Genomic DNA, 24,565 nt, shown 5'->3' with positions numbered 1-24,565 from the left:
ATTTGACTGACCTACTTCATGGGTGAATGCTGACTTGCAGCGGGAGGTGATTCTCTCACCCACATTCACACGTACTATTCTCCATCCTCATGATTATCATGCGGCCCCTCAACCTCCTGTTGCGAATGCTCTACTACAGGGCAATTTGTGTGCTTAAACACACCCTCCTGTTCAAATTTCATCTGCACTGTTCCCTGAGCAATCTGCCTTCCCAAATGGATGTAATGAGGATCTAAAAGTCCAAGCACATCATAAAAATACAGAAAGTATTTGACTTTTGTTTCGGATGGTCTCAGAGGTGACATAGTCCTTCACTTCATGAGTCACCCATGAGACATAATCAGCATAATTGTGTGAGGATGTGATTATTCACTGGTCATCTGTGCAAATGCTAATTTGAACAAATTTAATGAAACAGTCTTGAGAGCATTCGAGGGTACAGTTACAATTGAGGTAATTCTTTTATGAAGTTGGAAGTGTAAAGACTATCTATCAGACATAGTAATCCCATTGGATGATTGTATTTTTAACCGCTTAAAAATTAATTTGTGGGTCAATTAATCTCAATTCTCAGAAGAATGGACATGTTAAATTTCTGGAGTTTTCTTATTTTTGTTGGCGCATTCCTCTCAACCCCCAGCTTTTTTATATAAAAGCCATAAAAAAACCTGTTCAATATTAATGGAATACAACCCTAAGCCCTAAACTTTCCCACTACTGCTTACTGTGCTGGATTGGCACAGTAAGCAACAGTGAAGCTGTTATGCTGCTGAAAGAAAAACTACATCTTTGACTGTAAAATAAGATCTTGAGGAAGTCACATACTGTACAAATAAAATAAAAGCACTGAGAATACTGAGGTATTCTTAATGCCTACTGGATAGCAATGCAGTCTGGAATTAATTCACACAGACCACAGTGAACGAACCAGTCTCAAAGAGTTTTAGCATATTTGTCACCTTTACCAAGTGCGGCCATAAAAGACAGCGTAAATCCATCTAACAAAATTCATTATTTGCAAGTTCTATTTAAATGCATGATATAAGACATAAAGTAGCCTTATGTCTTATAAGACTATCTTATAAGACATAAGGAATGTCTTATAAGGTAGCTAAATCCTAATATAGCAGTTAGGATTCAGTGTATTTTGTATATTTAAATTATGTACAAGATATTAGCATTTCATTTGATCAAATTACATCTACGATGTTATCATAATTGTCTATAGCAAAGATGATAAACTGCACAAGCAAGAAATGGAAGTGTCAAGATTGGTGCAAAAATAAAAATAGATTATGAAGAGAATTGACTCAGGGCGACCTAACTCTGTTTTAGCTGTTTGCTATCATGATGTATTTAATATCAGCATCATTGCCTCTTGTAAGCGCAAGAGAAGTGTTGCCCAATTTCTGACTACAATTCCAGAGATTGTATAGATGTTTTCAAAAACAAGGGAGCCCAAATCTGTTTCACTTAAACACAGGTAATTTCTTCCTGGCCTTGTGGAGCCAATCTAGTTCTGTGTCCGGAAAGAAAAAACAAAAGAAATTTGTATTTTTGACTCGGCATGGACCTGCCTGCTCTACTTTGTACTGTAACATGTATGCACAATAGGAGCATCAACAAATAAAAACATATGAATGCAAACAAACTCATGTATATATACAGAATCACCCCGGGCAGATATGTGTAGTCATGGTAACACGTACAGATGATAACAAAAGAGGGGAGGGGGAATTATTGTCTCCCTCTTGTCCAGCAGGGTGCAATTTATCTTAATGTAGCCCATGAAAGGCAGCTATTTACATGAAACGAGAGCTGTTTCTGGGAAATCGAGGTCTCTCTGAAGGTTTTGATGTCAGCTGCCCGCTTTTAGCTTGAGAGTGGAAACCCTAACCATCCAGTGAAGGAGAGGAGTAAGAGCTGTAAACCTACCGAAACGGCTTGCTTCCCTTGTGCTGCTCTTCACCCCTGAAAGTCTCTCATTGTTTCTCTTCGATGCACTAGAAAAGGGGCCAGGCGTTACGTGTGATTTCAGGCGCTTGCTGTTTGTACTGAGCGAATCTAACCCTCTTGCTTTATAACTTATCCTTTGGAGAGTGATGCTAACATCAACGTCAATATTTACAGGAATCGCCCGCAGGCAAGCAAATCGACCACCTCCATTCAGCAGAGACATGTTCAACCTTTTGCCCGCTCCCCCTCCTTTCCCCTCTCTTCCAAGCCTCACTCGTCTTCATCATCCTGTTTTCTGCTCGACGACGTGGATTTTCTGTTGTTTGCTGACTTTGTCCACTTGTTCTGGTGAGGTGCGTCCGGCATGCACGTGCGAGGGATTTCTGATGGGGCCACCATGGCTTTGAAACAAGGCTGAGCAGCTCGCTGTGAGATGCTGGATGACGCATGTCAAGCGATATTAAGCCTTTCCTCCTCCCTCATTGAATGCCCCTGCGCCCATACTCCGTCCTCTCGCCATGTCTGCCATGGTTAGTGTGAGCTATGACACTTTTCACTGGGGCTTTTCGGGGAAAGAGGTGCCACATCTGATGCACAAGGCCTCACGCCTTTGTGGAAGGGACAATTCAGCTAGCTAACCCAAACATCTGAAAGGCAGACCTGGGAAAAAGGTGGAATTGGACAAAATTGACGTCAGATGTCAAAGTAAACCTAAAATCGGCACAGGCATATCTCATTACTTCACAATTTCTCCCCTAGATTTGCCAGAGTATAATAAAAAGAGGTGGTGATACACTACCTTTGCCTTTTTTTGAACGTTGAGAACTAACAACAGTAAGTGTGACCTCATTGACTCCAGAGAGGGAAGGGTTAAACACGAGTCGGCATCGTTGCGTTACGCAAACTGGCGGCTGGCTGGAGCTGAAAGGGGAAGTGCTGAGCTCAGAGAAACACTGGCTCAGAGCCATCCCTCCCTCCCTACTCTGAAACTCCCCTCCTCCCCACCACACAACCACCCTCCCCCCACGTCCTCCCCGCCTCCTCGCTACAGCTGAGCGCTCCCCATGCTTCCCACCGCCAGGCGTGGTGATGTGTGTTTCTGTGTCTGTGTGCCTGTGCAGGAATGCAGCTTCCCCCTCGGCTGGGGCCTTGCATTTGTGTGTGTGTGTCTGTCTGGAATGATGCCTCCCCTTGTCTACTGTGTGACGTCAGTACACACAACGGGTCAGCTTAGGGCTAGGCAGCATTCTGCGTGTGTGTGTGTGTGTGTGTCATGGGGGTTTGGTTGGGGGGGGAGTCTGTTACTGGAGAGAGAAAAAGGAAAGAGGTGGCACTGTTTGTGAGCAGAAGGAGGCTGACTGCAGGGAGTCACTGAGGCCAGTATGTGTGCATGCATGAAGGCACCGTGAGTGTGTATCAAAGGGTGGAGCCATGTGTGTGTCTCTGTCTGGTGGAGTGTGTCGAGTGACTTTCCAAATGAAATGGGAAGGGTAAAGAGTGTAAAGTTATTTCCCCGGCATGGAAAAGTAGATGTGAAAAAGTGCACAATATTTTATATGTGCTTGAGACCATTGTTGTTAGCGGCCTGGCATGTTATTATGCAGTAAACTACCGTTTACTTTTAGTGTCCTTTTGTGTGCTGTGTTAACTTAACTGATGTATTTTACTAGATCTTGTTACGGTGTGACATTTTTAAGATCTTTGGCATGAGGCTGTATGTGTAAGGCTTCTAAAATAATTTTTTTTTTTTTTTTACAGCTATACTAATATTAAATTTTTTGTTGTTTTGATTTGATATTTGGAGAATACATGGAAAGGGGTTGATGTATTGGCACCACTCTGACTTGCTAAAACATGGGTTTACCTTGTAAATGTAATATGAATGCTGTAAGAAGCTGATGTTCTGAAGGAGCTGAGCCGGTGCCAAAACACTTCTTGGAGAGAAGACATTAGCAGAAATACTAGAAAAACAAAAACGGAAAAAAAAAAGAAATCTGTTAGGCAAATATACAGCCGAGAAGAAGCTGAAGCATATAATGAAGAAGCTAAATTGAAGCAGAAACTCATTATAGACACGATAAAGGAAAGTAAATCTGTCAAGAAATGTTTTAAGTAAATATTGCCGAAGCCTGGTCAATAGCAGGAGCAGTAGAAATCCAAAAATGACAGAAGCTGAAGTCAAAGCAGACAGGCTGAAAGGTTTTCAAAGTAGTCCCGGGTTCAATCCAACCTGGGACTACTTTCTCTTTGGACTACAAAATGAAAGTAAGATCAGCGGCAAAAAACTTTGTTTCATTAGTATACTTTGGCAGCAATAAACTTGATTACTGTATAAATAATTGAGGGCCAGAATATATTTTTAATATAATAATTATCTGATTTTTTTTTCTTGCTTAGTCTTTACTATTTTAAAAGACACTTCCTCTATCTTTGACTATATATCGGTACCATCACAGCTAACTAGCTAGCACAGTCTGGTCTGCTAACAATGGCATATGCTATGTGGTAATATTGGCAAGTTAGTTAATGCTAATTTACTTCATCTACCATTGTCACAACATCTTACTTGTTATTATTAGCTAGCATGTTAACATTGGGGTGTCGGGCAATGTTAGCATGTCAGCTAACTACTTTCAGCAGAGGAGCTTACATGGATTTCAGAAAACTGGAGAAAGATGTGGTGCGTTTCGTCTTTTCTGGTGGCATGTAATTAAAAGGAATTTAAGCCACAGGACGTGTTGGAAAATTTAAGCAAGTTTGAAATGAAATATCTGTGTGTTGTGATACTCTGTATTCGCTGATGGCATCTTACAGCTTTACAAATTTCACTCTGAGACGACTCATTGAAGAATTTATTAGTAAAAATCCCTGCACAGCATCAGCTGCATAGGTTTGTCATTAAATGCATAACCTAGCCCTGAAGTAGCAGACAATGGCTTTTCGATGGATCCCATTACCTTGGCGTATAGGATGCGTAGCTCTACTGGGCTCGAACTTTGCTAATTGCACGCATTTATTCCCAGCCAGCTATAATTTCATGAACCTTGGACACGGTCGGGCATAATGTATAGTTAATGCACATGCAAGAGATGGAATTAGCAGGCATCTGGCTTCTCCAGTGTCAGAAATTTGTTGAGCTGCGACCTAGAGTGACACAAGCTACTAAATGGTAAAATGAGATGAAATTGTTAAACAGGTCCTTACAGGTCCCTCAATAGCCCAAGTCCCTGATGTTATTGACTTTCTATACTGGTCAGCTTTCGACAGGCGTTGTGATCCATCAGCCAAGCAGTAACACCACCCCTGCCTGACAAGCCCAATCCAGCAAAATTAGAGTCTATTTTGCAAGTGATAGTTGGGGAAAATTGCAAGTCATTCCTCATGTACTGCATGGCAACTAAGTGGCAGCAGCCAAGCAGTTGACTGTCATTTTAACCGCCAGCTGATGACAACTCCAATCACCCACACATCCATCAGTGCATACACAGACACATACACACATTCGAATATTCCCTGCCATCTCTGTGAATTGCATTCAGACTTTTTTTTTTTTTTTGCTGTCAGAATCTCAAGCGGAAGTAAAAGCATTGAAATTCATAGAATATCTCAAAACATTAATTTATGCTTGCCTCTGTCTGTCAGGATAACTGTGAGGGTGTGTGTGTGTGTGTGTGTGTGTGTGCGTGTGTGTGTCTGTGTGGGTGATAAGAACGCACCCACAGAGGGGAAAAAACGTATCACTCCACCAGTGGGTTCAAGGCATAAATACAGCAGCCCCTGGAGCTTGCCGGTGTTATTCCAGCCTGTCCCACACCTAGGACACACATGCACACATACGCCTGAAGCAAGGTCTCCTGCAGAAAAGCACTGATCTCTGTTTATGGTCTCTGTATGAGTTCTTCCTTATAGGACCACACACGCATGCAAGTATTGTTGCAAGTATTGTACAGACCAATCCTCCAAGATGCTGAAAGGCCTTGTCTTGCCTTTGTACCCTTAATAATTGGGACAGTTCAAGGAGCCGCCATGCAGGAAATACTCTCTTTAGCTGTGGGTGGGATGGGGCTTTGGAGGTGGTTATTGGGGGTGAATGTTGGGGCTGCCAAACAGTTCTTGACCCTTCCTCGACCTACACTGGAGCCTTGCTTTTCTTCAATTGTGGTTCAGATCGGCTTTCACTGGGGCCTCTCAGTTCAATCCAACCAAATGGATTAGATTCCAGTCCAATAGCCTTCCCTCTGTGAGGTTTTAGCAGGCTGTCTTTGGTCAACAGAGAGTGGGATCCAATGTTAACGCTCCAGCTTCCGCAGGTGGTCCCCTTTGGATCAGAGAATCAGTCAGATTTAGGTGTTGATCTGTTTTTCTGACGTTCACAGGGTAACTTGATTTATGTAGAAAGTTACATTTAATCCTTGCAGTCGAATAAGTCCTAAATATAAACACTTACCAGTCAGTATATTGGGCATAGTTGTTTATTTAGTCAAAGATAAAAATGAAAATCAGGCAATCACATGGCAGCAATGCATTTAGCTAGTTATCCAAGAAGGCAACTTGCTGAAGTTCAGACCAAGCACCAAAATTGAGGAGAAAATGGACTGACTTTAAATAGCATCATTGTTGGTGCCAGACTGGCTGCTTTTAGTATTTCAGAAACTGTTCATGTACTTGGATTTTCATGCAGAGTTTACAGATATTGGACCAAAAAACTATCAACTGGGATGAAGTTGTTTAGATGTAAGTGCCTCGTTCAGTTGAGAAGTCAAAGAAGAATGGACAGATTTGTTTACGTTGATAGAATTACACTTGCACAAATAACCACTGATTACAGCTAAGTAATGCAGAATACCATCTCTGAATATTGAACTTATTAAACCTTGGAGAAAGATGCACAACATCCACAGCAGCAGAAATCCACACTGGGTGTCACTTCTGTTAGTTGAGAACAAGAAATCAAAGCCGCAATTGACATTAACTCACCATAGTTGAACAATAACTATTTGGAAAAATGTTGCCTGGTCTAACAAGTTTCGAGTTATGTGTGGACATTCAGATGGTGGGGTTAAGGACTCAGCATGCTCAGGCCAAAATTGAACTGTTGACGTGTAGTCAAGCAGTTGCAGAACATTTGTTTACATACACACTCTTCAAGGTTCACAAAACATATCGAGCCATGCTCTGGTGAACCCGGACATTCAGATGGTGGGGTATATGCCAGTATATAGTGTTTTGTCATAAACGCAATTTACAAACTGTATTGTAAACACAGTGTCCATAGCAGAGAGGAACGACTATGATGAGTTCTCAACTTTGAACAAAATAATGATTCTGTTCTTTTTTTTTGGGCAAACCTACAAAAAAAAAAACCCATAAAGCATCGGTTGGCTTTTTGCTTACTGTCTAGTATGAGAATTGAGTGGAGACACTTCAGTGTTTTGATCTAGCAGTGTGTACTTCCTCATGACCTCGGACAATTATTTCTCAAAACTATCCGTGCTGAAAAACCGGCTTCTTGAAGTCTAGTAATTGGGACTGTTTTTAAACATACCCGCAAAATTCTCACCAATCACTCAATGGTTTTGCACGAAGGAGGTGAAAAGTTTGCCAGAGGTTTGTGACAAGTAGGGGCGGACGACATGAGGCTGAGAACAAAATGATGCAAATTTTGTCACGCAACTGCAAAGATGTGAGAATTAATTTTGGCACTTCTGCCCGACCATGGAGAGGGCTTTGTACCAACTGAACATCGTTTTCACTCTTCCTCAGAATTGTTGCTGACCATGTCTGTTTCTTTATGACCACAGTGAACCCACCTTCTGATGGCTACTTCCAGCAGGATAATGCACCATGTTAAATGTAGGTGACAGTCACTCATAAACCAGTACAGCCAATAAACTAAATGACATTCCCACTGTTAGGAGTGAATTTTCTCCATTGACTTGGAATCTTAATGTGGTTGTGGAAATATATGTATGTTGCAGAATCGAATTTAGTTCAGTGATTTTGCTGCACTGGTGAGCAAACCTCTGAGGCCAGACCCTGATTCCTGCCTTCATGTGGGAAGCCTAATCTTGTTTTATAAGGATGTTATGAAAGTCATACTCTGATACCGGTGTTGAACTTGCAGGTTTCGGGTCCTTCTCGTTCTTTTAACAATAAGAGGAATCCAACATTTCTAGAGCTTTTTTTTTTTTTTTTTTGCTGAATGGACTGAAGTGCTTTAAGCAATTCGTGGGTGCGGTACAAAACTGCAGTAAACACTCATTTGTAAGATTTCTCTCATGAGGGTCCCTTAAGAAGTCGGTGGGCCACTGGTATTTGTGGAATCTGCACACGGGCACACAAAATACTGTGCAAAATAATTAGGCCACCCCTAACATTTTAATACTTTGCTTTAGAGGTGCCTGGCTTTCTTGTAGTCTTTTGAAGTGGTCTAACCAATAACTCTTCTGGCCTTCTTTAGGTCTTTCAGAGTTCTTCACAGTGTTTTGAACAAGTTGTGAACAAAATAACTAATTTCATGTTCATGAAAGTCATGTCTTTGAGACTGAGGAAATAATACAGCAAAGACCTGAGACAACATTGAAGAGATTCATCATGCCTATTGTCAACTGTATGCCAAGTTTTCAGTTAATAGCCCTTTGGGAATGACCTTATTGGAGAGGATATATTTGTTTCTCTCTGTCAAGCTGTGGCACTTTTGAAAAAAAAGTTCCATATACAGAATTTGGGGGAAATATAGTATTACTTAGTGCTAGTCATTTCATCTCCCTGAGAATTTGAACTTTTGTACTTCTGGTTGTCTTGTACCTCTTTTCTTTGAGTGAAAAAAGAAGCAGTTTGCAAAGGAACATTTTATACAGACCTTGAAAATCAGTTATTTGTGTTATTTATTACGTGTACTTGGAAGTCAGGTTTTTTTGTGTGTGTGTGCTCCAAGTTTGAAAAGGAGTGAAAACATGGGCAGAAGTTGTAATCAAAACTGGAAAAGTTGGAGGTCTCTGCTTCAACCTTAATATCTCTTATTAGTGCTACTTAAATAAAACGCTGTATAAAGTATTTATTAGCACGTTTGACAGTTTGCCCATCTTTTTACACGAGTGACACATCAACTGTTTTGTATTTATTTATGTGCATATTGTTTTTTTTGTTGTTGTTGTTGTTTCTTCTTGAATGGATAAAAATGACACAATACATTGTCATTTTACAACTTGAGTGAGTCTTCCTTCCCAGATTTACTACAATCTACTCCCAGTTAGGGATGTCCCTGTGAATCCATTGACATTTTGCAGTGGGATATTAAATAAAGTCTTCTTTAGGATGATCAGGAATTATAATGTCATATATAATAAAAGTCACCATTGGCTGAAATTTCAAATATAAGAATCTCTCAAAAATCTCATTTAAAATATTTTTTTTTTTTGTTTGCACATTTTTAGCCCTGTAAGATTTAAAACGTTGAACTACCAAGAGAAATTAAGGTATAACAAATGGCAAACAGTATTTTATGGGTGACAAATGTCAGAAAGGGAGCACAATATGGTAAAGAGGAGAATTGACCAGGATTTAAGCTCCAACTTTTCATATTGGGTGAAAAGACAGCCAGATTTTCAAGATACTTTTTCAAAAAGATCTTCCAAGGGTTTGAAGAAACATCAAAATAAGAGAAATATGGATTTCTTAACTAAAAACACAAAATGATGTGGCATGACGCAAAACCTTAGCATCACAATGTATAGCCCACATCTTCTCCATCTCGCTCCTTCGGTCACACGCTGTTCTTGCAACCTTGCACTGTGCTTTGTGCCAAGTGTGATTTCACCAGGGCGGTCAGAAGGGGTTTCTAGGGCAACCTCACAGAGGCCTCGTTCTAAAAATGGCCACCATGGTTACTTTGAAAGCCAACTCTGGCCTCTTGAACATGTGCTGAAAAGAGCCGAGAGCGCCACTCTGGGAAGGGAGCTGGGTGGATTGGGTAAGGGGGAAACCAGGCTCTCTAATAGCTAGCACATGAGACACTGAAGGTTTCATACCCACCCATCCAGGAGTTATGGGAGGTGTGTGCATGAGTGTGCGCGCCTAAGCAGTAATATCCCTGTACTCAGCGCTTGGCTAAATTAAAAGGGCATTTCTGGCACAAGGGGCATTTTTTGGTGCCCAGACGATTGGACGGGGAAAGGCGAAACTCATTACCTACCCATCTGTCAGAGAGTGAGAGTGAAAGAGCTGTGGGAATGTGGACTGACGGAGGGAGGGATGGAGCAGGGAGGGGTTGGAAGGTGAAAGAGTGAGAATGTCCGATAAACTAGAGGGAAACATGACAGAATCACCCCCCCACACCACCACCACCTCCAGCTTCAAACCTGCGAGTCTTTTATCACCGGTTAGAGTTTCCATGTGTTTTGAATTTTACAGTGCATCGCCGTTAATTTTCCCTTTGAGAAAGAAAACATTTGCAAAAGAAAGTGCAGCTGCCTTTGTAACCTTCTGCTCAGAATGTGTGTGTGTGTGTGTGTGTGTGTGTGTGTGTGTCTGTTTGCTTGCATCTGAGGGTGATTTTTCTTTGAGCTCTCTCAGCTCCCACATGTTTTTGATGTTCTCTGTTTCTTTTTTCCTCTCAACCGGGGGCCACTCTTGAAATTCTCTTCACACAAACAAACACGCACTTGCAAACACACACATATCCATACAAAAGGTATCACTGATTATCAAACGCTCATTTTGTCATTTGTGAGTCGCGTCGCAGTAAAACGAGTTTTTTTTTTTTCTTTCTCTCCTCCATGGGCCAGCTGCGGCATGTGAACCTTTTTGTCTCGTTTAGGATTGTTTCAGTGCGGCTCCTTGTTTCCCTCCGTCTCCCGCAGCTGTAGACATCCAGGCTTTGATCACAGCACATGCGAGGAGCTGCCATATTCGATCCACACCCCTCTTGTGTGGATATTGTTAACGAACATGTGCTTCCTCTGCCAGCTGGCTTTCAGAAGGGGAATGCATATCTCTGTGGCAATGTTTTGCGGCTCTGCCTTGCATCATATTTGCAGCCAACACTTTATAGTTCTGCGGATAAAGAATTAACAACCAGGCTAACTGGCATATTCTGACAGTGCAGTTTATATATAATCCATCCATAAATTCAGCCATATTTCCAATAGTCACTAAGTCCTTGCAGTTCTAGCACAGTGGACAAGAGGGAGTTTACTCTCCAGATAGGCTTGGAGCTGATAACTGAAGAGATACATTGTGGGACTTGGGGAGGAAGCTGGAGTATCCAGAGAAGATGCATGGATGCCCAGGGAGACATACAAACTCTGCTCCAAACAGTGTATTGCAATTCTTTTTACTGCTTAGTAGAAAACTCAGTGAGAACGTTCAGAAGACACACAAAGTCTTGCAAAAGTAATTGGGATCCTTGACCACTTTTTGCTGCCAAAAGCTTCCATTCTGGGATCATTTTATGTGAAACCAACACAAAGGAAAATGTGGTTTTGAAGTCAAAGAAAATTAGTATTGGCTTTTAGTTGTTTTTATTATTACAAGTCAGAAAGTTGTGATGTGGTTTTTCTATTGAGTGTCCTGAGATGGACACTTTGTAGAACCACATTTGTTTTGTTGCTATAGTCTATTATTTTATACATCTAGATGTACATTGCGAGAATTTCTATTCATAGTACTTTGCATATAGCATATGCATATCTTGTTGTAAACTGCCAGTGGAACTTCTTTTGGTCTATCAACCAAGGCTTTCTTCTAGTCATTCTCCCATAAAGGCCAAATCTATGAAGTCTACCCCTAATAGTTTTCCTGTCAACAGATTTTCATACCTAACATGGGGCTCTGTATAGCTCCTCCACAATTTTCATGCAATGGCTTCTTCCCAGATTAACAGTCTTCTTGCATGGCCTGTTGCTTTGGATTGAAAGCCATGTTTTGGTAGGTTTGCAGGAGGAGCACGCTCTTTCTGTTTTCAGATGGTGGATGGAACAATGGTCCGTGAGAAGTTGTTTTATAACCTAACCTTGCTTAAACTTCTCCAGAAGGTTATCCCGGTCCTGTCTGCTGTGTTCCTTGGCCTTCATGACGTTGTTGGTTCACTAATGGTTTCTTGCAGTGTCGACATTCTTAATAGGACAGCTGCATTTAAACTCGGATTGAATTACTCACAAGTGGCTCATCTAAGCATTGGTAGATTTTAGGGTAAAATCTGAGTGAAATGGGCTAAAATAAGGGTACAACCACTTTTGGGGAAGTTTGTGGGGTTTTTCTTTGTAAAATATCCACATATGTTTTTCCTTCTAGCAATAAAATATGTAGAAGGTTTTGGTTTTTAAAATTACAATATGTGCAGATGTTTCCAAAGCAATGTATAAGGTCCCTCAACACCGTGCTTTATTTTTGCGTGCAACCTGAGGGCATAAGTAAGGGTTATGATCTTTTGTTTACTCTCCTTTTTCTCATTCTTCACATCCACCAGCGTTCTGACTGCATCTCTAAAGCACAGAGGATGGAGAGCCACGTTGACCTGACCTCCGTTTAGCTTGCTTGTGCACTCATTTCCATCTATAACCCATGAAAAATTCAACCCTTGCTCCTCCCCTCTCTCACCAGAAAAAAACCCGCCTTTGATGTAGATGCATTAACACATGCTTTACATCGAGGCTAGTCAGCGCTCAGCCCTTTGATAAACACATTAAAGATATGTGTGTCTTTGCCTGGTGCACATGAATTGCACATGTTTCTCCTGAGTACATAAATGCATTCATAAAGCCGCACCAAACCCCTCCCATTATTAATAAGTCATGATCTCACACTGCGTCCCGGCACTTGGGCGCACGCCTCAATCTTTCATGTGCTCACGAGTGTGTGTTTTACGACACAGCCGGGGGAGCCCACCTGGCTCATTCATATTCATCCCTGCATAATGAGTAGCCACACCTTCGGATAACGCAGTCAAAATGAGATCAAACAACATTTTGGAACAAGAGGCTGTATAATTCATGCTGGTACAGGCGTGCTCACCGCTTCGTTTCTTTTCCCAATTCCACTTGTCGTTCATCAGAAGTTTCATCCATCTGGGTGGATTTCTGTCAGATGAATCTTGATTGTCATATACAGGTGCATCGTATTATAATCTAAATATCAACAAAAAGTTGAGCTGTTAGTTCAAAAGATGAACTAATAGCGCACATTTTATCAAGCTGTGATTAATGGGCGCAGAGCTTGATAAAACACATTGGACCAACATCAGGAGATGAAATGGCTCCAAAAGTTTTTACTGTTTGTGGAAAATTCACATTGAGTCTAATGCAACGCAGACTGTGTGCCTCTTTAGGAACTAAGGCATTTGTTTGGAAATTTCTTTGAAATTTCCAAACAAATTTCAAACATTAGACTAAGCTGAAAACAAGACTTTGGATTACTGAACAAAGGATCTTTTTTTTTTCAAATGAGATGTTGCTGATGTCTCTGGTTCAGGAGTTGTTTAACACAAAAAAAATAATGGGATACAAATGTGTGTGGTGGCTTTTGAAGCTCTGGTTCCAGCCCAGTCCACACTTTGTAAAGCTCCCCAAACTTTTGAATGGCTTTACTACACAATCATCTTAAGTCTACAGTCATACTTGTGAACTTTTTTCTTCCGTCTAACTTTCCATCCAAGTCTTAGGATGTAGCAGTTAGCAATGCCCTTTAGTGATTTGCTCCCATTGGGGAGAGTGTCAATAACTATCTGTTGAACATCTGGACAGCCAGCTGTCCAAATATCACGTGCTTTAATATTTTCACAAAAATATTCCTATCTTAACAATCAGTAATTTTATGCAATATTCTAATTTTCTTATAAAATATTTTGGTCATCAATCATCAGAATGAATCGAAATAAAGACCTGAATTATAAAACTCTTTATGTCATAACTTTTCAGTGCATTCGAAATTGTTGAGCTGCACCTGTATTAACACCCTGAGAGTGTTTAGTCTTCAATAATGTCACTTAAAAAAAGGACACATTCATTGAGTTGATCAAGCGATTCAATTTGCAGGTAACTGATTCTGGATGCTGTGCGAACACAGACCTCCTGACATTATCGAGCTTCTGCCTAGAAATGATTGGTTCAAGCAGCAAATGCAGCAGTAGGAGTAGAAACTGGTCCTGAAAATCACTTCTAATAATAACAATAACAACCCCCATCTATTGAAAAACATTATTTCTATAAAAATTCTCCTCCCTCTTCCGATCCTTCTCCAGGTTTCCACCTGAGCGGCACGGTGACAGATCCCGCCACGCCCTCGTCCCCGGAGCTCGTCTGCAGCGTCAGCGTCAGCTTCGACCGCTGCAAGATCACCGCCGTGACGTGCACCTGTGGCAACAAGGACATCTTCTACTGCGCCCACGTCGTGGCGCTGTCACTTTACAGGGTGCGCAAGCCTGAGCAGGTCAAGCTGCACCTGCCCATCTCGGAAACGCTGTTCCAGATGAGCAGAGACCAGCTGCAGAAGTTCGTCCAGTACCTGATATCGGTCCACCACACCGAGGTGTTGCCCACGGCGCAGAAACTGGCCGACGAGATCCTGTCGCAGAACTCTGAGATCAACCAGGTTCATGGTGAGGAAACCAGTGTGCCTTAGAGGATGGTTAGGATAACATGCCCATCTGCAGTTGACGTGTACCTTCCTGCCCCTACAGTCATAGATATTGATTGTCTGATGAAGGTAAAGTGTGTCAGGATCAATGTTACTTATTAATGAGATCCATGTAGCAGAGCAGAGACTGTAATCAACACTGTATACCAATTTAGGTCGTAGAGAAAGAGGAGGAAAATAAAAAAGCAAAGCAAAAGATGGAAAGAGAAACCCACAGGGGCAGGAAACATAAGACTACTAAGAAAGAAGATGAGCTACTGCTGAGTAGCTCTGACGAGAAAAAAGAGACATTAGAAATAAAGACACAGGAAACTGACTTGGAGGAAGGAAATATGAGGAAACCGAGGGAGGGGGCCATGAAGAAAAGAGTTGTCAGAGGAACAGACAACATCAGCAAAGAGATCAGCGAGACCAAAGAAACCTTTTAACCTTCTGAGAAAATCTCTGTAAATGCAAACCAAAGGCATTTTCACAGTCTGGAGAATGAGTTTCTGTCAGGGTCCAGAGCTGGCCTGTCACACATGTGCAAGGGATTAGGAGATTGTTTAGTTCAAATGCATTCTGCAAGCTAGAAACAATCTGTCTTCTCGTCAGAAGAAAATGCCGGATCCCACATGATGCTTGGCAGTACGTACTTTTAATTGCTTCAATGTCTACCATCTAGCACTGTACTGTACATATTAACTTCTCAAACAAAACACTTTATTAGCATTCTACAAATCCACATGGAGGAAACTACCAACATTTTGTACTTGGAAGCTGCCAGAGTAAAGTCCAGTCAGTGGATTAAACATATTTTCAATAAAATTAGAAAAATCAAACTTTTAAAATGAGTACATTGCTAAAAGAAATTGTCCCATGTTAGTTTGTCTTTTTGTTTTGTTGTTGTTGTTTTTTTGTTTTGTTTTTTACAAGAATGCTAGCACCTTATTTATTGGTGTCCCTAAACATTCCTCTTAAATAAATATAGATTAACCATTCTCATCATTAACAATTTTTTGGACCAGAGAATCAAGTAGCCTTGTAATAAATGACTTCCTGTTTCTCTGGGTTGTACATGTGAGATGGCAGAGTCCCACTTCTTTCACATACTCTTCAAAATGGGAAAGACAAAGAAACAGAAAACAAGTAGGTTATTTTTAAAACAACTAGGTTTGTGACAAGGAAGCCTGGACAAAATGTTAAAGGAGGCAAAAACATCCAGGTCACTGTTGGAGAACTGCAGCAGATAGGAGGATCCCGGATGAACAAAATGGCTCAAACAGAGACACTGAAGCAACAGTTAACAGTTTTGTGAATTATTTTATGTTGCTGTAATTTTAAATCAGATGAATACATGTTTGGATTATTCTTAAATTGTATTGTACTTCTAGTTTTAAAGATGTTTCTTTTTATTTGTAGTTTTAAAACTCACCAAGGACGTGAACTAGACTTCAGACAGAGTACTTGTGGCTAGGATTACGGTTTTTTTTTCATGAATGTTGCATTGTTTTAGAAATTGATCAAATAAATTCTAAAGAAATGAATAAGCTTGACATCGCCAAGTCTCCATAACAAAAATGTATTTTACAGGTCTTACACATCTTTACCAGGGAAGGCATGGTCATAGAGATCATAGAGATCAATGCTGGTGAAGTACAGTACATTTAGGAAAGCCTTCTGTTTCTAGGTTGCTGGGGGTTTTTATCTTTAAGATCAAACAAAAAATATGCAACACATATCCTGCCCTGGTGTGAAATAACTTACTCTCCACCTCTGAAGCTATATTTGTCATCAAAACAAAAAGCTGTCGGGGATATCCAGGTGCTATGTGCTTTAAGTGTGTATGTTTTTTTTTTGCTCGTACAGGGGCCCCGGACCCTACAGCTGGAGCCAGCGTCGATGACGAGAACTGCTGGCACCTGGACGAGGAGCAGGTTCAGGAACAAGTCAAGCTCTTCCTGTCCCAGGGAGGCTACCACGGCTCAGGAAAGCAGCTCAACCTGCTCTTTAGCAAGGTTGGAACCGTGTTCAAGTTGATTCAGGCAGAGTCAGAACAGAAAACGCACTCACACACAGCCTGTGTAGGTTTACGTCCCTCCTTTTGAGCTTTCTGGGGTCCTTTCAATAGATATTTTCTCCCACTCGCTTGTGCATTTGCATCATCCTTCACTCCCTCAAGAAATGGGAATAAAAGAAAGCACATAATGCACATACATTAAAGGGCAGGCCGTGTCTTAGCTCAGGCTAATTGTAGGAGTGAGGGAACAGAAGGTAAAGGGAGGGAAAAAAAACAAGGTATAGAAAGTGGGAAGCCTTGCACTACACACTGTATATTAAACGCTTACATGAGAGATGTTTGCCTCACTCAGTTGCCTGCTATTACAGTGGCTGAGCAAGGCCAGCATTAATGCATTGTGTGCTATGTAAAGACCGCAAGCCAAGGCCATTATCATCCAGCTCGCCTGGCTTTTAGAATGTCTCTCAGCTTCATGCACTTTGAAGCCAGTTATCTTCTTTAATATAACACACACACACACACACCCACACATTTACACACAATGACAGGCACGTTTTCTCAGCCACCTTGCACAGATCCTCAAGCGCCCACACAGAGCTGCGTCTGCACACTTGTAATTCAACAGCATCCTCCCCAAACAAATAAGTGAGTAGCAAAAGTTAGGAATCTGTTCTCTCTCTCTTTCCTTATCCCACACCTTTTTTTCTGTGATCTTTTGTTTTAAAGAATATACAAACTCTCTGAGAAATAATAATAGATAAACAACAACAACAAAACAACTATTCAGGCAAATCTGAAAAGGTGTTTGAGGCTTATTTCAAGTAAAGCAGAAAGGAAAAGGCAAGGACAAGGCTAAAGAGCTCTTGTGAACAAACCCAAGCTACATAAAATGAGAAGAATTTAGTCACGAGACTCCTTGAACAATTTTTTATTTCGCAGAATAATTTACTGACTTGACCATGAAAGGTCCTGAAAGCTGGCATGTATTTGATGCAAATTTTGCACCGATTTTGATCAAGACTGACAAACTTTTTTTTTTTATTGGTTTGTTTGCAGTCCTCAACAGCTTCAACATTTTTTATTAAAACCAAAATTAAGTCAAAGTTTTTCTCACTCTGTGAGGTAATTTAATAAATTTCCTCACAAGTGGGCCTTGAAAAAACAAACGCACAAAAAAATAGCACCTGTTTTCTACTACTGAGCAGCAGCAAACAAAAGTACCACTTTTTAACATATGAAGCTTCACGCATTCGTGTTTTATGTGTTCATTAGGCATACAGAGTTTTCAGGATTTTAGAAAGTTTTAAAACTGCATTCTGGTAGATTTATGCCCTACTAGTCAGAGAACACAGAAAGTGTCTGACAAGGAGATTTCTCCAGCTACCTGAAGCATCACAGCTCCTCCTTGTTGAGCACTGCCGGTCAGCTGGTTGAACGAGACCCGCTACAATTTTTTGCTTTCAAAAAAGCTTGTAATAGGCCGTTTGGAAATGTTTCTAGTGACATTCAAAATTTCAAATATTCTGTCTAACAAGAACGTTAAAAAAAAAATACATTTGTCAAGTGTTCTAGTGGGATAGCTGTTTTTTGGCATTAAAACAGTCAAGTGCTTCTTGTCACAACTAAGAAGTAGTTAGTTGTGACAACTAACAACTAACTTCATCTTTATCCTGTAGCTGAAATTCAATAATAACCTATTTTTTCATATCACACCATGATAATCTCATACCAGCCCATCTAGATTCAAAGTAAAGTAGGATTAATTGAACCTTTGGATAAAGTCTGTATTGTTGTTGCTATTTATTGGAAAATTTCAAAACTTATACCCAGCAACGTACCATGAACCCACCATAGAAGAGAAACCTCAGAGGAAGAGGGAGCTTATAAATTGCATCAAACCTTTACAAAGACAATAAATGAAGTAAATGTTCCAATATTGTTTTCCTAGTCTAAATTTAGTCATTGTAGCTGAAGCATGACTATGTTCAGCTATCATGTCCGCTGCTTGTTGTGCATGTCCTGGTATAAACTGTGTGTGCGTGTGTGTGTGTTTCTGTCCCCTCCCTTCCTGTGTAGGTGAGGGAGATGCTGAAGATGCGCGACTCCAACGGAGCGAGGATGTTAACACTGATCACAGAGCAGTTCATGGCCGACCCTCGGCTGGCGCTATGGAGACAGCAGGGCACCACCATGACCGACAAGTACAGACAGCTCTGGGACGAGCTCGGTGAGGGGGCCGGAGGGAGACGACAATAACATACACACACACACACAAACACACACCTCTTCCCCTGTATACACAGGAACTGACAGATTTAGCAAGATGGGTGATCGAACCCAGACGTTGACACAAAGGCACACAGGCATGTTTTTGTTTCTGTTTGTTTTCTTGTGCTTTTATGTCCAAGAAAGCCCACAGTCTCCGATGCGCTGACTCGTCGCTGACAGCCCGGTTCCTCTCCCTCCCTCGCTGTGACTGTAGCTCTGGCAGCTCTAGATGAGATCTTCTTGAATTAAAAGCCGTTTAATGCAGCACACAGAGCCTCACCTCTGCAGTGTTTTCAAACATCTCTCATTATATTTGTGGTAGATGTGACAGAGAGCCGCTCGGCACAAGCCGACACGGTTTGAACCCTACAAGCCCGTCAGCGGGACGGCAGCCGCAGCGTCTCCCATCATTGCTGCTCTCCCCAAGCGCTCCTGTTGTCGCCGTCGATGATGAAGATGGTGTTTGTCCTCCTCTACACTCTGTGAAGACAGCGCAGCAATCTCATGTTTCAGTCCCACGTATTTTTGGACTCTTTGAAGTCCGCACTTCAAACCTTTCTTCCAGAGTCCTTATCACTCCACCTGATGTGTGAATACTGCCTCTCGGCATTGCAATCCCCGCTTTTGTCTTTCTCTTCTTTTGAGTCTCAGCTGAGCCACAACCACTTGTCCTTGCCCATGTCTCCGTTATATTTATTTATTTAATTTGCTTTTTTGTGTTGCAAATCATTTCCACTCTTGTTTCTTGTGCTCTTCTGTCGCCATACTCTGCACATTCCGTGGGTTTCAGCCTTCGCATCCCTTCTCTTGCCGTTGTTTTGGGTTTTTCTCCCCAAAATGTTTCTGTCTGTTCACCCGCGCATCTGTATCAAAATCACACGCTCACCGTAGAGCGTACGCATCTCTAGCACTCTTGAGAGTAAAATCCCTGAATGTTCTTGCTTCCCCTGAGACTGTGCCATTTTTCACATTCTGTTTGTTCCAATTTACTCCAAAATGATGTGTGTGCAAGCAGCGTTGCCTCTGGATAACCAAGTCTCATTCTATCTGAGCAGAAAATGGCGGCAGCAAAGAGAAAGAGTTCGAAAGGATCAAATCCACTGGTTTTTTTTTTCCTGAAAGGCAAAGAAAATACAAAAATACTGCTTTAAATTTTTGACCTTACATGATAGCTGCTGAAAATCTATTTAAAGCTCAAAAGGCACACTTTTCCACTTATGCCGATATCATCCACATATACATTAGATTAAGTCTGTCCGTTTGCTGCATGTACAGGCGCCCTGTGGATGTGCATCGTGCTGAACCCCCACTGCAAGCCTGAGCAGAAGTCGTCGTGGCTGCGGCAGCTGCGCCGGTGGAACAGCGTGGACGTCTGTCCCTGGGAGGACGGCAACCACGTCAACGAGCTGCCCAACCTCACCCACTCACTGCCCCAAGGCGCTCACGGTAACCAAGGTTAGAAATCTCATGTGTCACATTGTCACAAGATTGGTACAGATTTCATCACAAACGTCAAAATATTACCTTGGGATTTTGTGTTATAAACCAACAGAGAGCGGCACCTTATTGTGAAATAAGAAGAAAATGAAAAAAGCGACAAATTATTTCCAAAATCTTAAAAAAAGTGTGGCATGCATTTGCGCCCTTTTATTTGGATATTTTTAAATATGATCACTTTTTGTTCAACGGAAATAAATACTTTCCATTGAACATTTCATTGAAATTAAAGGAGTTATTCTTCAACCTTAGTTTAACCACCAAGTTAATCAACCAGGTTATTAAATTTAACTCAATTTATTCATGAAGCATCAATTCAGTTCAACCACACATACAACTCCAACTCAAACAGGTCTGAGATTTTCTTCTTTCACCCTCAAAATATTACCATAATCACAAATATTCTGTCCAGGAGTGACACTGAAAAACTAGTCCGTTAACATGGTATTTCATTTAGATTTTATTTTATTCTCATGAAAATTTAGACATTCTCCCTAGAAACTGATAAATGCACAGCGGCATAAATAAGCAGATTTTAAAATAGTTTTGAAGGTGTTTGAGCTCAAACTGTCTCCTTCCTCTGCAGAGATGCGTCCCCACCGGACTGTGTTCACGCGCGCCATCGAGGCCTGCGACCTGCACTGGCAGGACCGACACCTCCAACACATCATCGCCAGTGACCTCTATGCCAACTACTGTTACCATGACAACCAGGAGGGCTCCCTCTTCGACTCACGCGGCTGGCCTCTGTGGCATGGTGAGTCTGCATACATATGTAGGTTTCAAATGACTTATTTAAACACTGAAATTGGGCTCTGGCCATCAAACAGCGTGAGCCGGATTATTAAGGTGGGATTTGTCTTTTCCTCAGAACACGTCCCTACAGCCTGCGCTCGGGTGGACGCCCTGCGCTCACACGGTTACCCCAGGGAAGCCCTCCGTCTTGCCATCGCCGTGGTGAACACGTTACGGAGGCAGCAGCAGAGGCAGCTGGAGCACTTTCGACGACACAAAAAAGGTAGCTGTGGTGCTTTCTTTATAGGTTGAAAATGTCAAAGCTGCTTTAAATATTCACATTTACACCCGTCTCTAAATTAGCTAAGCAGAAATTTAAAGCTTCTCTTCTGAAGAACCACCTTGCTGAGAGGATTGTTTTTGATTTGTGTGTGGTTTCATGCTAAAACACCAAGTGATGAGTAGAATCGAAACTGATGATTTGGATTAGGACAGAGAAAAAGATGCACACGCGGATCGTAATTCCCGTAATTCTGCTGCTCCTCTGCTCTTTGGTGGTTTAAAAAAAGAGCTGAAAACAAAAAAAGAGCTAAGCTCTCGTTTTCTCAGTTCATCTGCAATCTTTCGATGCCTAAAAGAACGAGATGCCTGATAAGAGCAGCTGAAATTAGCTTTCACTCTGGGATGGTTGGACTTACCCTTTGAGACAAGGTGAGGACATCAGAGCATCAGGCATCAACATGAGTCATCTGAGGTAATTCAGGCATCTGATCAGGATGTTGGGGGATTTTCCAACTGTAAAAATAATTTAAAAAGGAGACCCAGTGTAGTAGGCCTCAACCTCTATAGACTATATGTCCCTTCTGGGCTTGGACCGTCAATGGAATGATCTATATGGTGTCAATTTGGAGAGGATGGATGGATGGATTTCCAAGTAGATCTTGTATCACTTTATAAAATAAATCCCAGTCATTCAGCAATTGCTTGAATATCTGTTCACAGAGTTGCTCCATAAAGGGCACACTTCCATAACGAACATGGAGGGCTGGGTGGGACACCCTCTGGATCCCATCGGCACCCTGTTCAGCACCCTGACGGAGTCGGGACGAGCGGGTGAGGAAGGCTCCAACACCTGCTTAGACCTCTCAGGTACTGATGAGTCACATGAACAGAATTAAACACTAGTTTCCACAACAGACCCATAATACGTCTGCTTTTATGGAAGCGTATACAAGACCATGTGCATTACGAAAAACGTGTGATTTCTATTGAGGTTTTCTATTTTAAAATGCACCAAACAGAGATGGGCGACACAGACTTAAAGTTTTATTACAATATTTTGTGGCACTATTGTGACAATAAGAACTATTTATTTCTAACTGTTAGACAGTTGGTAGGTAATCAAGCAATAATTGTAATTTAAATTGGCAACAATAAATTTAGATCCTTACTATGATAAGAAATGTATCACAGAAAGTGTGTTGTTTCATCTTTATATCCGTTCTGGGTACTAAAACTCTTCTTTCCTACGCGTGTGGTTGTTCAGTCCCTTGTTGCCTCCTCTGCTAACAGAAATAGCCCTCTACACTAAAGAGGAGCAGTTAGCACAGAATCCCTCCTAATGTGTTCATATGCATTTTAGATGCCCACTTAGCGCTCCTTTCGTAGGCTCTGCAGGGAATGTTCATGTAGACTAGAGTCATCTAGCATCCAAATCCCCCAGAGAGGGACACAGACATCACGACGTTGTGTTCGCAGACTGCTCCAGCGTCGTGAGCCGAGCCGATCTTCAGCGGATGCCCGTGCAGCGGCTGCTGGGAGACGGCGAGTCGTACATGGCGCTGGCGGTGGAGACGGCTCTGATCGGCCTGGGCCAGCAGCGGGTGATGCCCGACGGGCTGTACGCTCAGGAAAAGGTGTGTCGCAACGAGGAGCAGCTGTTGGCCAAGCTGCAGGAAGTGGAACTGGATGACTCCCTGGTCAAAATCTTCCGTAAACAGGCTGTGTTTCTGCTGGAGGGTAAGGAGACCCACAGATTGATTCTTTCAGCTTCTTTCCGTCTGTTGATTTTTATTTCCCTAAATTTCCCTGCAGTCCGCTCTGGTACGAATGCACACAAATATATACACAGCAACGCCTCCTCCCTGTCATTTCATAACCTACCCACACACGGAGAGCCAAGGCATTCCTGCTAAAACAGGAAAAACACATTTGACTCTGTCTCACTATTTATTATCCTTTCATTTTGTGGCGCAAATAGAGGCTGAGCCGTCCTGGGCCAGACCAAAATGAGCTCTTTACACAGCAACGTCAGGGGTATTGTGTCAGCACACATATGCCGGTACACACAAAAGTGTGTGTGCGTTTACAGGAGCTGGAGCTGGAAGAGAGCGAGTGGGTTGTGGGGAAGAGGAAGGAGGGACAGAGGTGGTGGTGGTGGTGGAACCGACTGACTCTGCTGCAGTCCCCACCCAAATCCCAGCCCTGCCTCGTCCCCGGCACGGCGCGACCACCCACCTCTGGCTCCTTCGCTAATAGAGCAGCTCGGGTCTGAGGCCGCTGTGGGGTCCCCAGGAGGCCTGCAGCCGCGCCGCTCTGTGATGTGGTCTGCGGCTTAGAGGCCCGTGGGGGTTTAAAATAACCCACCAGAGATGAGGGGACGCGTAGGAAGATGCGGAGGGAAGGAGGAGGGCACGAGGCCAAATCCGCACACACGACCATATGTGTTTTGACGTCACGGTTTAGTTTAAATGCCGCGTGGCTCCCCTGCTTCCTGTCTGGAAGGGAGCGTCACTCCTCAGCATGCCACAGGAAATCATGACTCAGTCTTTTTTATCAGCATGAAAAGCTAAAATTCCTTTAGTCTTGGTTTGCCACAAACACATTTGTTCATCAGCGTGTTGCCTTATGTCGGTTCTTCTCCACAGCTGGTCCGTACTCTGGCCTCGGAGAGATCGTCCATCGAGAGAGCGTCCCCATGCACACCTTCGCTCGCTATCTCTTCACCTCTCTGCTACCTCATGACGCTGAACTGGCGTACAAAATTGCACTGAGAGCCATGCGGTAGGTCTTCTTGTAAATATCGTTATTCCCTGTGAAGGTTCATTAAGACTTCAAAGTTGGAGTGAACTCCTAAAACAGAGTCCTGCTGGGGTTTTTAAAACCTAATGTGAAAAATAATTAAAAAAAATATAATCAAAACAAAAAGTATTAAAACCTAAATTAAACACATATATCTTGTTTTTGTGTAAATAGTATAAAAACGTGCTATTTCATTTTTTGAAGTCCATTGTTTGTTCAAATGGGTTTGATCAAATAGGAAGAGAAAAGTTGTTTGGTACAGTGCTAATACCCTTGCTACGACCAAGTTAAGCGGAACCTCTCTCCCTATGTTTAAGCTGAGCTCACATCAGAGCGGCCTTTCCTCCGTTTCCATGTCTGTTCTACGTTGAGCCAGGGACGCCCCTCTTGGCTAAC

General features: G+C 42.2%; 1 protein-coding gene across 3 annotated transcripts in view; it reads left to right on the top strand.

The window, feature by feature from the left end:
• Positions 1-24,565, top strand: part of LOC122828770 (zinc finger SWIM domain-containing protein 6) — a 60,766-nt gene that overhangs the window by 23,490 nt on the left and 12,711 nt on the right. The window contains exons 2-10 of one of the 3 annotated variants that reach the window (XM_044112630.1): positions 14,195-14,551; positions 16,438-16,586; positions 18,665-18,815; positions 20,132-20,302; positions 20,940-21,110; positions 21,225-21,371; positions 22,091-22,237; positions 22,847-23,107; positions 24,016-24,151. In XM_044112630.1, coding sequence (XP_043968565.1) covers positions 14,195-14,551; positions 16,438-16,586; positions 18,665-18,815; positions 20,132-20,302; positions 20,940-21,110; positions 21,225-21,371; positions 22,091-22,237; positions 22,847-23,107; positions 24,016-24,151 — 1,690 coding nt within the window. Of the gene's footprint in view, positions 1-14,194; positions 14,552-16,437; positions 16,587-18,664; positions 18,816-20,131; positions 20,312-20,939; positions 21,111-21,224; positions 21,372-22,090; positions 22,238-22,846; positions 23,108-24,015; positions 24,152-24,565 lie in introns of all 3 variants that reach the window. The other 2 variants (XM_044112631.1, XM_044112629.1) reach the window with 2 other exon arrangements.

The sequence above is a fragment of the Gambusia affinis genome, linkage group LG03 (assembly GCF_019740435.1).
Source record: "Gambusia affinis linkage group LG03, SWU_Gaff_1.0, whole genome shotgun sequence".
Classification (NCBI taxonomy): Eukaryota; Metazoa; Chordata; class Actinopteri; order Cyprinodontiformes; family Poeciliidae; genus Gambusia; species Gambusia affinis.
Note: the sequence above shows the minus strand (reverse complement) of the source record. Positions and strands in the feature narration are given on the sequence as shown.